Raw genomic sequence first — 16,009 nt, 5'->3', positions numbered from 1 at the left:
TGGTTCTGTTTTACTGATTTGTTCTGTTCTGATCTGGACCTGATCAGGATCTGTTCTATTGAATCGGATCAGTTTTATTGATCTGTATCCATTGTACTCTCCTTCATTTGTTCTAGTGATCTGAGCTGTTCTGGTGATCAGGATTCGTTCTAGTGGATCCATTTGACTGATATGGTTCTGTTCTACTGATCTTGCTGTGTGTTTGTGTTGTCCCACCTCGAAGGAAGTCCTCTGTGGTTTTATTGGCTGCTTCAGTCTGATTGACAGTTCTTCGATTGTTGATGATAGCAGATGAGCGGTAAATGATGTGTGGTCGTCCTCCCCCTCCTCTTCCCTCTTCTCCTCCTCCCTCTTCCTCGTCTACTGTGGTCCTCCTTCCATCCCATGGCTCAATGAAGAACTCCTCCCGCCCCGTCCGGATCAACCCTGCCTGATACAAATTAAAAGGCTCTACTGAGGATCGGTTCTATTGAGCTTACATGACCTGCAGTTGACTGAGTAAGAATTATTATAGTCTAATTCATTAATATTAAATATGAGTCAATATTATTAAAGACAAGTCTGCATTATTACAGTCTAACAATATTAAATGTGAGTCAGCCTTATGAAATCCTGTCAGCAATATTACATATACGTCAGTCTTATTAGATGTGAGTCAGCAAGATTAAATACAACTCGGTACTATTAAAGTCAGATTTATTAAATGAGTCAGCATTATTAAATATGAGTCCACAATATTAAACTCTGAGTCAGCAATAGAGTTGCACAATATATCATTTGAGCATCGACATCGCGATGTACGTGTGCGCAATAGTCACATCACAGGTCCTGCAATGAAGCAGGCAAATGAAAATGTGTTCTCAACTAATTTCCACCTGGGTACCTGACACACAGTGATCCACCAATCACAATTGTTCTAAATCAGTTTGGAGTGAGTCGCAGGTAACAATATTGAAAAATGAGCAACAAACAACAGAAAATCACCATTAATGAAGACTTAGTGCCAAAAACAAAAGCAACGTCAGTTATGTGGAATTATTTCGGCTACAAGAAGGATGATACTGAAACACATGTTCTGTGTCGATGATGTCTTCCACCTGTCGCCACAACGAGAGGAAACAATTAATTTGTTTGACCATTTACGTCGGCACCACACAGCTATTATATCCTCCTGAGTATTTTTTCATATCACAGTATATTTATCGCAGGGTTAAAAAAATTGCAATGTCAGTTTTTTCCAATATTGTGCAGCCCTAGTCAGCAATATCAAAGTCTGAATATTAAATATGTGTTGGCATTATTAAAGTGTATGCCGGCAGAGGTGATTGCTTTGAGACAGCAAGGGAAGCTCAACTTCCCCTAACGGTTCAGGAAATGAATGGGTAGAATTGCACTGTTGAATTAACAATAATGATACGAATTACATTTGCATTAAAATTGCACAAGCATGAACTTAATTTTATGGCTATGTCGTTCTGGTCAGCTGTTTATCGTTTGCTTTCCAACGCATATTCCCCGATACATTCTGGTATCAGTAGCCTACACTGTTGAATTCCCCATTGACGTCGAGCGTCAGTGAGTTGTCTATGAGGCAGCACTGAGCTGTTTATTTCACTGCAGGGAAGCATGGTGGTCACTGGCTAAATGCATAACATCATCCTACCCAAAACCCTCCCACGGAAGCTCAGTGTCTCTGGGGGTGAATGGGTCAGTAGGCGGGCCAGGACTCTGCACTTTAGACGTTGGATTGGATGAACAGTCTGAAAGAGTATGTATTGGTCAGGCTGAACCCGTTTTGACTGACAGTGATGTTGAAACATACCGGCATCAGAGCACATTGGAGCTCATGCTACTTTCTAGGCAGGTTTTTGAGCCCGTAAGTCACAACTTGAAACCACAACTCAAGACTTCGTAACGTTCCAAGCAAGTCACGCCAAACTGCCTGAGCACAAGGAATTGTGGTACTTACATGTAAACAAACCAGCATGGCGGACCATGCGGAGCTTATGTTCATTTTTACAATTATTTCTATTGCCAAAGGTGCTTGCTCTTTGCTTATTTGAGGGAAGCAGAGGAGGAAAAACGGCACATAAGGCAAGAGAAGCTGTTATACCTTTTATGTTACGTTATTTGTATATTTGGATACGTATTTGGTATTAATTTATTCTTGTCCTAACGCTAGAGTAGTTGCTGATTATGCAGAACATTTGCGGATAAATTATGTTAGAGCAATACCTTGTTTTAATAAATAATTTGGCATAAACACCGCATCCATGGGGGCCACCATTGTTGTTTCACGGGCTACGTAATGTCAGAGCTCAGAGCTGGGAGTACATCAATCTAATACGAGTTCACTGGTGGGAAGTCATGGGGTTGACTGCCATTCCAGTGCATTTTCACAGGTAGAAGGTTGAAAAAACACGAGTTACAGGTTGCCTAGAATGCAGCATCAGTCCCATGCAGATATCCATGGAAGAGAGGTTGTTTGAGAAAGTGCCATGACTACATCAGCTGAAGAGAGAAAGGGTCAAGTCATACACCTGCAAGTGTGTGCTGCTGTGGTTTTATGGTATAGATGAAGCATAACAGCCTCAATTAAGCATTCCTTTTATTTTTAATTGTTTTGCTATAATATGACAAGTTTTGTAAAATGAGCTTCCCCTGTTTTAAATACCAGCAGCCGCCACTGTATGTCGGCATTATTAAATGTTAGTCATCATTCATTAATACAATTAAACATTATCATCAAACAAGTCAGTGATATTTGTCTGAATGTTATAATATTGCTAATTTGTTTCACACAGTTTTATTCAGGTGTTCATGCTCATGAGTTCACTTGCTTTCTTTTCTGTTTATCTTTCTGCAGTTCTTTTCTTTTCTCCTCAGTTTTTTTTTCCTTCAGTTTTTTTCTGTCTTTCCACTCTGGTTTCTTTTTTTCCTTGGTCACTTTAAACGCCTCTCATCTTTCCTCCACATCTGGCTTAAATCACTCGGCTGCGTTCACACTGTAAGAAGTGAAGGTAAACTGGGACTCACTCCTGTAGGTCTGTCTGAGCTTTAGTCACGTTGATGTCTGATCTTTCACAGCGTTTTGGTTTCTGTCTCTGCAGACAAATTCATTCCTGCTCTCACATGCCTCTACTGTTTCTATTCATCATTTCTCCTCTGCTGTCTGCATGTCTCACATTAAAATCTATACATCTACACTTTAAGTACTTGTACATGTGTATTTATGTTTTCTGCAGTTCCATCCAATTCCGCTGATCTCTCAGTTTTAGCTCTTTTTCAGGACTTTCAGATTTGATGCGACAGAGTAAATAGTTTGAGTACTTCTTATCTTTACCACTGACACTGCATGTTGAATTCTTCTATGCATGCAGCACTTTTGTTTTTACATGTATTTAGTGTTACTCTTTCTATGTTCTTCCACCACTGAATCATTTTTGGAATACTTTTTTGAGCTTCATGGAACAGAATCTACTGCTTTCATTTGTCATTTTGGATAAGCAGCTTTTCATAATTTTAATCCATTTTCTCCTCATGTCACTGTTTTTTGGTTTGAACTGCTCTCACATATGGAAAGTCAGGAGGCTCAAAAATGCTAACAGCTGTCCAAACATCTGCAGCTGCAGATGAACTGCCTTATATTCTCCTTATTCTTTAAAAACAATATGGGGCATATGACCCTTGTTATTAAAAACAGTAGAAAACCCTCCATTATCTGCATAAAGTGAGTAGGTCACAGATGCAGATCTGTCTGAATGATGTTCCAACACCGATTTTCTTAAACTGAGGAAACAGAATTATCACAGTTCATGTAGCCTGACTGGAATCCATACATAAGTCAAGATCCCATCATCACTAAAGCATATGTCACAAAGACAATCATTAAAAACAGGTGGAACAGTCAAAGTGTCATTAAAATGTAAGTGACTGGTTCACTGTCACCTTATACAATGAGTAACAGGCAAAAAACATCCACCTTAAAAGATACCATTACTAAGATTGTATCTACATATTCTACAGTTAAAGCTGTATTTCTTGGGGATTTGAGGGGTTTAAATGTGGTCAAGTAGACATTTTTAGACCTGGTCTCATTTCACATGTTGTACAAAGGAGTTAAATATTACTTCATGTGCAAACACTGCAAAGGCTAAAAACGACCAAAAATGGGGCAAAAAGTGCATGTTCAAACAAAATGGCAGACCTCATGTTGGGTTTGGGTTATGGCTTTAGAGGCTTTTTTTGTGAATCTGGGCTTGATATGTGTGTGTACCAAATTTGGAATGCCTAGATCACATCTCATGTGGGGGGGTTTAATGTTTGGAAACCTACAGATGTGCAACTGAGACACTTCTCAAAGCACTGAGTTTAAAGATTTGCCACAGAAAAACTGCCCAATGAAAGGTTGCTTATTTGGTAATCTTTCCAGTCTTTAAAGGTTAAAAGGTTAGGTTAACTCACTTTACTATCCCTGTAAGGGGATTTGGTGTCTGCATTTTATCCATCCTAATATATCCAAATTCTTTGCTGCTGTTTGTTGGGGTAGCAGCATCAGAGCCAGAGGCATCAATAGACTTGATAAAATCATCAAGAAGGCTGGCTCTGTAATCAGTCTCCGGCTTGCCTATTTTGAGACCGTAGTGCAGAGGAGGACGTTAAAGAAACTGATCTCCATCATGGACAATGATGAGCACTCTTCACCCCACACTGGACAGACAGTGGAGCACCTTCTCAAACAGACTATTACAGCTCCACTGTCTAAAAGACAGATACAGGAAATCTTTCCTGGTACATGCCATTTCACTGTGCAATAAACTCACCTGTGCCTGATGTTCAAACCCGGTCATAAACATATTTCCACTATGCACTTAACTGTCCATATTCCTGAAAAATTCCATTTTACTTTGTACATTACAGTTTATTGTTGCACTTTACTGTTTTATTGCCTGAATTTTCTAGACCTGCAAACTCAGAGGGGTTGAAAAAGGTGACAAACTAAATCGCCACCTAAACAAACACTCAATGCATTCTATCAGTGTCACTGAAGATGTTTTTTTGAAAGTCCATTTTATTGAGTGGGTTTGGAGAGTCAGGTGTAGGCCTACGGTGATGGCCAATTTTGAGTTCAAAATGGCAAATGTTGTGGAAAGGTGACTAGTTTGCAGGTATGTTCTACCATTTCTCTTTTTTTTTACACTTCTAATTTATGTATTTGCTCTTGGATTCTACTGTTAATGATTTCAAGTATGACTCACAGAAGCTTTTTTGTTTGTCTGGACCACATACACATACATACATACATACATACATACATACATACATATATATATATATATATATATATATATATATATATATATATATATATATATATATACACACATACATACATATATATATATATATATATATATATATATATATATATATATATATATATTAGAGCTGTGCAATTAATTAAAATTCAGTTACGATTTCGATTATTACACTCAACGATTACAAAAATTATGTAATTGAGAAAAGACAATTATTAATTTTGAGTTGTTTTAATTCACACGCATGTACCATGAGCTGCTCCGCCTCGCCCCCCTCTAAGCTACAGCTGCCAGCTAACCGGCAGGTCCACCCCACCAGGAAAGTTGTACCTAGCGGTCTTGAAAAATGGCAGGAGAATCACAGCAGAAGCCCTTGGTAAACAAAAAAGGCAAGTGAAATTCAATTGTATGGAATCACTTTGGGTTTGATGAAGAAGACGGAGAGCAAAAACACATCACGTGCAAAAAGTGTTTCATAGTTGTGTCAGCACCAACCGGTAACACAACAAACCTTTTTAACCATCTAAAGTTTAACCACCGCGACCTTTATGATAATCTTATGAAAAACCAAAACACAAAAAAAACCAACTCTACAACTTCGTCTGCAATGCAGTCTTCAATCTCCAAATCTGTTTACGCTGCAACTCCCTACTCATCAACATCGGAGAGACACCAAAAGATAACAGAATCCATTGCCCATTACCTGGCCAAAGGTATGTGCTCCATTAACACCACTGACAACTCGGGCTTCAAACAACTGGTGAATACACTGGACAAACGTTACATTTTGCTTTCAAGACATTTTACACGAGCTGCTACAACATTGAACATACTTGAATTTATAATTTGCACTTTACATGAGATTTTTTTTGTTTTATTGCTACAGTTCTATGGCAAGTCTATAGCAGTTTAATTACAGAGCACTATTTGTTTACAAAAGGAAACATACTTGAATTTACAGTATACTTATTTGCATTCAAAGATTTTTTTATTGTTTCGTACAAAAGTGAACATACTTTGTTTTAGTGTTTAAAACCTTTATTTATGTTTAAAGAGTATATTTTACATTGTTTTGCAGGAAAAAAATAAACAACTTTAAGGTTAACAAATAATCGTTTTTAATAATCGCAATTTCAATTATTGCTAAAATAATCGTGATTATTGTTTTTTTCTATAATCGAGCAGCCCTAATATACATACACATACACACACACTATTTGATATTTCTATGTCAAACCTCAATTTGACAAATTATTAACATGTTTAGCTCCTGAAAGATATGATTCATTTGAAAAAAACCCTATAATCATCATCGTTAAGAGTTTCAAGTGGACAAAATAAAAGTAAAATTACTTGTGACACCTACCAGACCATCACAGTTGCTAATGGCGACAGATGTGTCCTCCATGTTGGACACCTCTCCTGTGTAGAAGCAGCTGGCTTCTCCAATAGGCTCTGAGTGTTTCTGTCCTGACTCCTCCCACCACTCCATGGTGGCGGTTGGAGCCACAAGACGGGAATTTGGACGAAGCCGCAGGTGAAGGTGTTTACCAAACAGTGTCACGTTGTAGAAAATCTCCTCCTCCTCCACCATCTCTTGTTGACTCCACCCAGTGTGATTGAATGATGGGTTTTCTGTGGGCTTTTTCTCTGTGAAGTGGGCGTTTCTCTTGCTGCGGTGGGCGGAGACTGATGCTGACAATAAGTGCCCCTCAGGGTCTGTCCTGATTGGATGAACAATGCTGAACTCCGAAAGAAACTGATGAAGAGAATCTGAGAAGAAGAAACAATTTTTGATGAGTTTATTCAACTAGATCAGTGTTTCTCAGAGGGCGCTGGGACACCGTCAGGGGGGTTTGGAACAAAAAAGCTGAGAGGGGGGTGCTGAGACCAAAATGGGGGGCGTTAGTCTGTATAACTTTCGATATCAAGCAGCTCCACCCCTCCCCCCACCCCTCCCCCTTCACAAAAGGAGGAGGCTCATGATGGCTTATTGATGAGGCTCATGATGAGGTGAGTGTGTTTACACAACTAGCTGAAACACACTGTGCTTAACATGACAGAGGTTTAAACTAGGGCTGTCAAAATTAATGCATTAACGTATGTCAATCCATCATCATGATTAATCTGATTAAAAATTTTAACGCAATTAACCCATCTGCAGCACAGAATGACTCAACATCTCTGCAAACACATTTCAGGCAGTTTGTCCAAGTAGAGTTATCGTTGCACATGCGCAAATGGGCAGTTGATCTGGTAGTGACAAGCAGCAGAGCCAACCTATAAAGATGGAAGACACTAAACAGCAGGTTGAGCCTCTGGATGGAAATATGAGGACAAAAAAAACAAAGAAGGAACAGTTGACCAACATAAAGTATTATGCACACTTTGCAGGAAGGAGTTTTCTTTTCATCAAAGCACTTCCAGCTTCAAATACCATATCACCGTGAAGCATACGTTAGTTGGGGATTATGCTAGCACTTCGGCTAACGCGTCGCCCAGCTTGTGACAAACATGTTAAGTGCATATATATTCCCTTCTTTCTTGAGTCTGTTTGCTCATGCAAAATGAAACGTGATTAATATACATTAAAAATACATGATATTTAATCGTGATTAATCAGAATTAATCTACAGCAACCCTGTGATTAATCCGATTCAAAATTTTAATCATTTGACAGCACTAGTTTAAACCACATGAACCTGAGGCCTTGAATTTTTGCCTTTTGAACCCAAAATTAAAATGTGAGCAGTATGTGTCACGGTCAGCATTATTGCTAAGTTTGATCATCTTAGCCTGATTTGTTATTGAGTTATTGTGTGAAAATTAGAGGTCGACCAATTATCAGCCGGGCCGATTATCGGCGCCGGTATTTGGAAATTTGACGTATATCGGTATCAGCCTTTTTTTAATGCGACGGGCCGATATTAAGAAATCAATTTAAAACTGGGTTATTTTGGCTCAGATGCAGCCGTGCCTCTCTCTCTCTCTCTCTCCTGCCTACTGTCTCCTGCACTATCCACCCCGTGCCCTCTGATTGGTTGACGCGGAAGCTGTCCTCACACACACAGACTGGGACTGACTTGGGATGAGATTGTGTGCTACATACATTTTCTCCATTACTAATAGATAGTCTGCAGAGCGTTTAGAGCCAGATTGATGAACTAATGTTCTGGTAAAAGCTCATCAGCCTCCACTTTAGCGTGCTTCCCTAAAACAAGTGAACTGAGTTTTTTACACGCTCTCTCTTAATGACACACACATGCTTTTCTATCACGGACTGTTTCCATCTCCATATTATCAACAGTCTTCTTTTAACTAATTCTCAGACATGTCAGGAGGTAATAGGAGCTAGCAGAGCTGCCGCTAATGTTTACTCTGCTCTGACGTTCTTCTGAAACATTAGTAGTAGTAGTGAGATGTAGAGCACAGGGATGTTTAGTACAGTTTCAAAGAGTTTTCTGCGTTTACCTTTGACACGTGTTTTCTCTCTGGAGCTTCTCACACGAGAAAACTTCGCCTCTCCGCGGTGTGTACCCCTTCCACGTCAAAATCCGACGTGGAAGGAGTACTCCCCCCCCGCATCAAATAGTGCCGCTGTGGGGCTCTGACCGTATGCATCGATTTCTGACTATCTGGGATGAGACTGTGTTGGTATGTAATGTAATAGTGTGTGTTTGCGTTAAAGTCACATGAAGAACTCTACAACTCACAACTACTAATGTTGCTGTGAGCTTTCTAGTCCTATGATCTGAAAATTAAAGTGAAGATGAGAGAGAGTAAAATTCAGAAGTGATTTATCTGAACATGGTGGAACATTTTAAATCCTGTGTGTGCTCATTAAAGCCCTAAAGGCTGTTTGTGTTCTGTCAGGAGTTTAATTGCACTCATAGCAACTATTATACTTTTTTATGTAGCTTTTGTCATATTAATCATTAATAATGTAGCAACATAGTTTTGAATGACAGGGTCCCTGCTATCGCATGGTAAAATATAAAATTTAATAATGAAATCCACTTAAGGCGTCCCAAATGCTGTAATAAATTAAGCATGATGAGTTGAGCAGATGTCAGCATGTGGCCCAAGAGTTTACAAGAGTCTCCCTGTATTTTTGTTGTGTTTGAACTTAAAACAAAGATAAGTCATTATAGTTATATTTAAATTTTACTTTATTTACTGTGGAAAAATTTAAGGGAGCTATTTATTTAAGCTTTTATTCAACTTTATAAGAGATGCTTCTGAGTGTAGGAAATCCATGCACTTCTGGAGCTATTATTTTCTATTTGTTTGATTAAATAAACATGCTTTAGGCATTTAAACGAAGTTCAGTGTTTGCATTATTCAAAATTTTTCACACCAATTTTTACACTTTTACTGCAAATGAATATCGGCTCCAAATATCGGTTATCGGCCTCCTCTAACTACTAATAATCGGTATCGGTATCGGCCCTGAAAAAAACATATCAGTCGATCTCTAGTGAAAATAGTCAAAAACAAACAAAAAAAAAAAGACTCACAGATGGCACTGACCCACAGCCTGGCTCTGCCACTGTGGGTAATAAACTGGCTGCTTGGTGAGAGTCAAGATGCCACAACCACTCAGTTAGGTTATGGAACCAACGGGCAATTTATTAACCACAGCTACAGTGGAGCTGTTTGTCAGGAAACAAGAATTTTAAGTTCAGTGAGATGTATTTCATTTCAGTTATTACCACATATGACCAGAATCTGTTTGTCACGCTGACCTTGACCTTTGGCTGAAGAACTCTAATCAATTCATCCCTGAGTCAGAGTGAAAGCTTCTTCCAATTTAGAGAAAAAAAAGAGACTGTGCTCACGACAATATTAGGCATGAGAATAAAGTTACCTGGTGTCTGCTCCAGGGTTGAACCCCTCCCTCTGCTCACACATGAAACTCATCAGCCTGTTAGCACCCATGGAAGCACCTCTGTTCCTCCAGTCATTGCCAGATCATTATGCTTCATTCCATCATATCCCATCCTGCCATAGCCCTGCAGAATCTCTCCTGCCGGATCTCAACCATTGCCACCCTGCGGACTATTCTGTATTCCAGCCTTAGGTTTAGTGTTTGTTTTTTTTACCCATGTTTTACTGTCTGTCTAATAAATAGGGCTATCCACTTCAGCACCGTGCACGTGAGTCCTTTTGTTCACTCTGCACTACACCTTGATTGTTGTCCATCATAGTCAAATCAATTCATCCTTGCATGGATGGACTTATGACCAGTGCTGTAGTGGTCCCTGGAGAAGTGGGTATACTCAAAATTTTTGCCTTTTTTTTTTTTTTTTAAGTAGTTGAGAAAAATGCTCTGTTTTAGAAATAGTGACATGTGAGACTACTCTAGTTCACCCAAAAATCCATCAGTAGTATTTGCTCACTATTATAAAAGTATCATGACTTGATCAGGAGCAGTTTGTTGGTATTACTGGTCACACAAGCAGCTGCATGAATGTCTAATGCACAGGAGTCAAACATGCGGCCCGGGGGCCAAATTCAGCCCGCCAAAGGGTCCAATCCGGCCCTTGGGATGAATTTGTGAAATGCAAAAATTGCACTAAAATATTAACAATCGTTTTAGTTCAGGTTCCACATTCAGACCAATTCAATCTCCAGTGGGCAGGACCAGTAAAATACATATCAAAATAACATAAAAATAATGACAACTCCAAATGTTTCTCTTTGTAAATGTAAATATTTTCATGTATTTACAGAAAAAAAAGTATAATTTTGCGAAAAATATGAATAATCTGAAATGTCTTAAGAGAAGCAAGTACAATTTTACCAATATTCTGTCTGTTATTAAATGTTTTGTGTGTTTGTAGATCCACTGTGATCTGTAAGTTATAATGTACATATGTAAATAATAAACTGAGGCAGAATATTGTTAAAATTACACTTATTTTTTCAGTTTGTTCATGTTATTCACATCGTTTGAAAGGATAGTTTGTAGATGTAAACCTTTTCATAATGTAAATTAAATTAATATTTTCGCTCTAAAACATAGAAAAAAGTTTGGAGTTGACATTATTTATATATTATCTTATTATTTTACTGGTTGTGGCCCACTGCAGATCAAATGTAGCTGAATCTGGCCCCTGAACTAAAATGAGTTTGACACCCCTGGTCTAATGTATCCAACATGAGGCAAATATAGGATAACGTTAGCCTGTCTTAACGTTAGCCTTTCATAATGTTAGCCCACTCACACAATTTAACTATTGGTGACAAAATCTCTTCTCTAAATGTGCAGTCATATGGCTAGTAGTTTAAAACTGTGACTCATTTGGAAACCACCTTAAAACTTACCTCAGAATTATCTACTCCATGAAAATAGATTCTCTCTGTATGTTTTACTCACTTGTAAGACATCTTTTCTGCCTTTCTCGTTCACATTTCCATTGCTCGAGCATTTTTCAATGTGGAGTGACCTGTCAATCAACTGGGGTGGCACTGACACCTGAGATGTCCAATCAGGTTCCAGAGGTGGCCAGCACCACTTAGCAATATTTTCCTTGGTATGACCCGCCCTACTCTGCCTCTCATTGGCTCATCAGTCCATATGCCTAAAGTTAAACAATCTAATCAGTGAAGGCCCGAGTACTAGCCAATTAGAGGCAGAGAAGGGCGGGTCATGGCTTCACCATCAAGGGGAAAGAATAAGCAATTTGGCCCGCAGAGTGGTACACATCAGCATAGTGACAAGCGGACATATGCAATGATGACTGAAAAATAAGTACGTATACACCGTATACCCTGGAGTACACCACTGTTTATGACATTCTCCCATACTATTCCTTATATATTATATTTAAACAGACTGGGATCTGCAGACCAACAGATACACCTGTAGAGATGCACAGTTGATGTATCCAAAAATATGCTTTCAGAAGGTCTGAATGTGTGACTCAGCAGGTAGTCAGCTGTCATTGAAACACATCATCAGTTATTTACACATAGGAACCTCATTAGTGGGTCTATAAAAAAATAAAATAGAGAATCTTGGATGAGAGTGTATGGCTGCCAGGATTTTTTTTGCTGGTAACACCTAGTGGACATGCAGGAAATTACACTTCACCTACTAAACTATTGGTTTCACTTTAAGTCTGAGGTTTATGCTCCTTAGTTGGAGGTGAATCTTTTGTATAATTTCCAATGCATTTTAACACACATCATCCTACATTTTTTGCTTACATGTAAGCATTTGGTCCATTTATATTATGTTCTTAACCTGTAAACTGTTTGCATTCTGTTACTCGAGACCTTTACTTTCAGATAGGATCTATAAATCATTCATGACAGGATATAGCTTGAGTTGTCAGGTTTGTCACCTTTCATTTAAACAGGTGTTTTTGTGACATCTTGAATGGTTTTGGCTGTGTGTTTTTTTTTCCCATGTTAGAAAAACCATCTACAGATGTATAATCTGGGCTGACACTGATGTTTAAAGTAATACTTTTAACTGACAACGGTGCTGATACTGATTTGTTTTTGTTGTTATTCCTTCTCCTTTTTGTGCCAATGGAGAATGAAAAACTGTTCCAAAGTCTTTTAGTCTTTTAACAGAGTGTCTTTACATGAGCACAAATTCAGTCATCAGATGTAAGATATTTGATGACTGAACAGTCTTGAACAAACCACAACAGATAAACATCAGCCAAAGCCTCAGTGAACTGAAGGCTGTTATATCAGTGCATCAGTCCCTGATGTCATGATTTTTGTTCCACGTTGCCAAGTCCGAACGGAAACTTAAAAATGAGACTAAGTATTTTTTCAAAAGTAAAAGCTAAATTAAACCAACAAACCAGCTTTGAAAACAAGGTCAAACTAAAACTAAAAACAAGAAGTCAGACTGAAACAACTGTAAAACTATTAAAATGTTGATTTAAAGCAGATCAGGGGAAAGAACGCTGCTTCTGTTTAAGGTCAAAGGTCTCGCACACACACACACTCAGAGGATATGATGTAATCTGATCTGAATCCTTCACATTCTTTAAACCACACACACATAAACACAAAGATTTATGGGAAAAATGTGCAGGAGCATTCCGCGCAGTTTCCATCTGAACCAGCAGAACCTCGTGGACTGAACTGGGAGCATTGGGATCTGATCACATACACAGGGTCAAAGCAGCCAGGGTCTGCTACACCTTACACCGCTGAGGTCAGAGGTCAAAGGGGTAAAGGAGACCTGCTCCACGGTCAAGTACAACACTGACAACAACAACACAACGGCTCTGTTTCAGAAGGTCTAATACTAACAAAGTAGTATAAATGCAGTGATATAAATGTGCTGATCTCATTCAGTTTTTACAATGTGAAAATAATTGTTCATAGCTATCACAAAATATGATCCAGAAACGCATTGAGCTGCTGTTTAGATGATTTCTAAGACCGGAGCCAGAACTTGTTTTGATTGACATCTTGATACCAAGTAGTGTTAGCATCACTGGATCTAAATGTGTTAGCAAAGTGAGTTCACTAGTTCAAATGTGGTCTAAACACATGTCACTTAAGTCAGTTATATGTAATCTTTTCATACAATAGATAGATATAGTTAATAGAGAAATAGAAAGATGGACATATGACATTATCATCCATTAACATTAACATTTCATATTCACTTTAACTCCGGTGCTGTTTTTAGACAATTGAAACGTCGTCTGTTTTGTTTCATGAATCTATAACCTGCAGCTTTTGGTCCTTTTTGTTCCTGATCCGGTTCAGTTGAGTTGGAAGTTGAGCTGAATAACTATAATTCATCAAAGTAGATGGTGAATGAAGGTCCAGCACTAAATAAGTTTGGTTTTTTTAATTTCTAAATTCAGCTTTTATTCATTATGATTAGTTAGTATTTGCTGGAAAATGTGCACAAAATCTGAAAACCACATGCACATGTTTTGCCTCCATTGTATTAACATGGTGGCTCTGCTTTATGATGAGCCACTGCCATATTATTAGTATTACTGCATTATTACTTGTACAATACCGCAACAGAATTTGCAGTATTTACAATAGTACTGTCTGTACACAACATTTTTGTATGTATTGACAGTAGCATCAGTTAAACAGAATTAGCAGTATTAACAGTTGCACTCTCTGCATTATGTTGCATATTGATATATATTTGTGTAGTACTATAACAATATCATAGTATCAGTGTGCAGTATTACAATAATGACATGAGTAGTATCAGTGCAAACAGTGTATTAATTGTATTTTTTGTATTACAGGAGTAGTCTTAAGTATAATAGTTGCATCACTACCATCACTACAAATACTATCAGTGGTGTTGAGGTATTATTTATAAGAGTATTATCAGTATAAACAGTAGTATCAGTGGCATTAGTATTATCAGTGGTGCAGTAGTAGTAACAGCACTACCAGTACTATAGTATTCACAGTGTTAGCAGTATTAACAGCATTAGTTGTAGTATTACCATCAATACCAAACAGTAGTATTATCAGGAGTATGCAGTGGTGTGTGGTTGTGGAGTTGCAGCAGTGATCCTCACCTGTGTCTTTAGTGAAATGAAGTGAATGTGAAGAGTAGATCTGCAGCAGAAACACAGTGATGATGACTCCACACTGATCCATTCTGAGACACAGATGGGGTTAAACAGAGTCCGACTGAGAGCTGAGAGCAGACTGAAAACTCAACGTCTAACTCCTCCACTCTGTCTCATTATCTCCTCCCTCTGTCTGTCTGTCTGTATCTCCTCCCACTCACTGTCTGTCTGTCTGTCTGTTTAATTTATCTGCAGTAACAGTACACAGTATCTGCACTCTGTCACACTGCGACTGTTTTTCTTCTCTGTTATTTCAGATGAAAACTCCACGTTTACACACCACACACATATGCAGTAGCAGCTGTTGTCCACTGGCTGGTGTTAGTGAGCAGGTTGTTTTGGTTTTTTGTCCTCCTTAAGCTTTTCCTCAAGTTTAGAAAAGTGTATTCACTTCTACTGTCCACTCACATATAGACCTGATTCACCAGACTATCCTCTCTTTTCCTCCTGTTTGTGGATGAAGTAACCTCTGTAAGCATGGTGCCTGTTCACATCAATGATAATGTCTGTTATTTTAATTAACCCTCAGAAACCTGGAATGATTTTTATCACATGACCTGTACTAAGTCATGTAGTTTTTCTAACCTTTAGTATCATTCAGCATCAGCGTGTTCCCCAGGGCTGTGAAAGCTCTGCTGGAAGCCTGATCTGAAGTGGCATCATTTTTTTCTCCAGACCTATTAGACATTCTGGCACTGTTGTTTGTATCATTCTGTCATTTTCCAGTGTCACTTTACAGTAAACACATGTTGTTTTTTTGTCCTTTATATTCTATCTATCTATCTATCTATCTATCTATCTATCTATCTATCTATCTATCTATCTATCTATCTATCTATCTATCTATCTATCTATCTATCTATCTATCTATCTATCTATCTATCTATCTAATTACTGTTGTACAAATGTGGCATTTTCACTGTGAATGTTGAGGAAGTTAATTTTGTCTTATTCAGAGGAATAAATGCAGATGTTTTAAACTTCCAAATGAATTTTTGTCTGCAAATTTTCCTGTTTGCAAGTTACAGATGTTTATAGACTGAAATAGGGTACAAAGGGTTTTTTTAGGGTTAATGTATAAATTGCTATTTACTTAAACAGCTC

The 16,009-nt window shown here is 38.2% G+C and overlaps 1 protein-coding gene across 1 annotated transcript in view; it reads right to left on the bottom strand.

Moving 5' to 3' along the window:
* LOC115433039 (A disintegrin and metalloproteinase with thrombospondin motifs 2-like) overlaps positions 1-14,971 on the bottom strand; it is a 40,625-nt gene extending 25,654 nt beyond the window's left edge. The window contains exons 1-3 of the mRNA XM_030154228.1: positions 14,852-14,971; positions 6,685-7,091; positions 217-430 (exon numbers count right to left, since the gene is read on the bottom strand). Of these exons, the coding sequence (XP_030010088.1) occupies positions 217-430; positions 6,685-7,091; positions 14,852-14,933 (703 nt within the window). The 5' untranslated portion in view covers positions 14,934-14,971. The remainder of the gene's footprint in view (positions 1-216; positions 431-6,684; positions 7,092-14,851) is intronic.
* Positions 14,972-16,009: the final 1,038 nt, after the last annotated feature.

The sequence above is a fragment of the Sphaeramia orbicularis genome, chromosome 14 (genome assembly GCF_902148855.1).
Source record: "Sphaeramia orbicularis chromosome 14, fSphaOr1.1, whole genome shotgun sequence".
NCBI classification, from domain to species: Eukaryota; Metazoa; Chordata; class Actinopteri; order Kurtiformes; family Apogonidae; genus Sphaeramia; species Sphaeramia orbicularis.
This window is presented reverse-complemented; position numbering and strand designations above follow the sequence as displayed.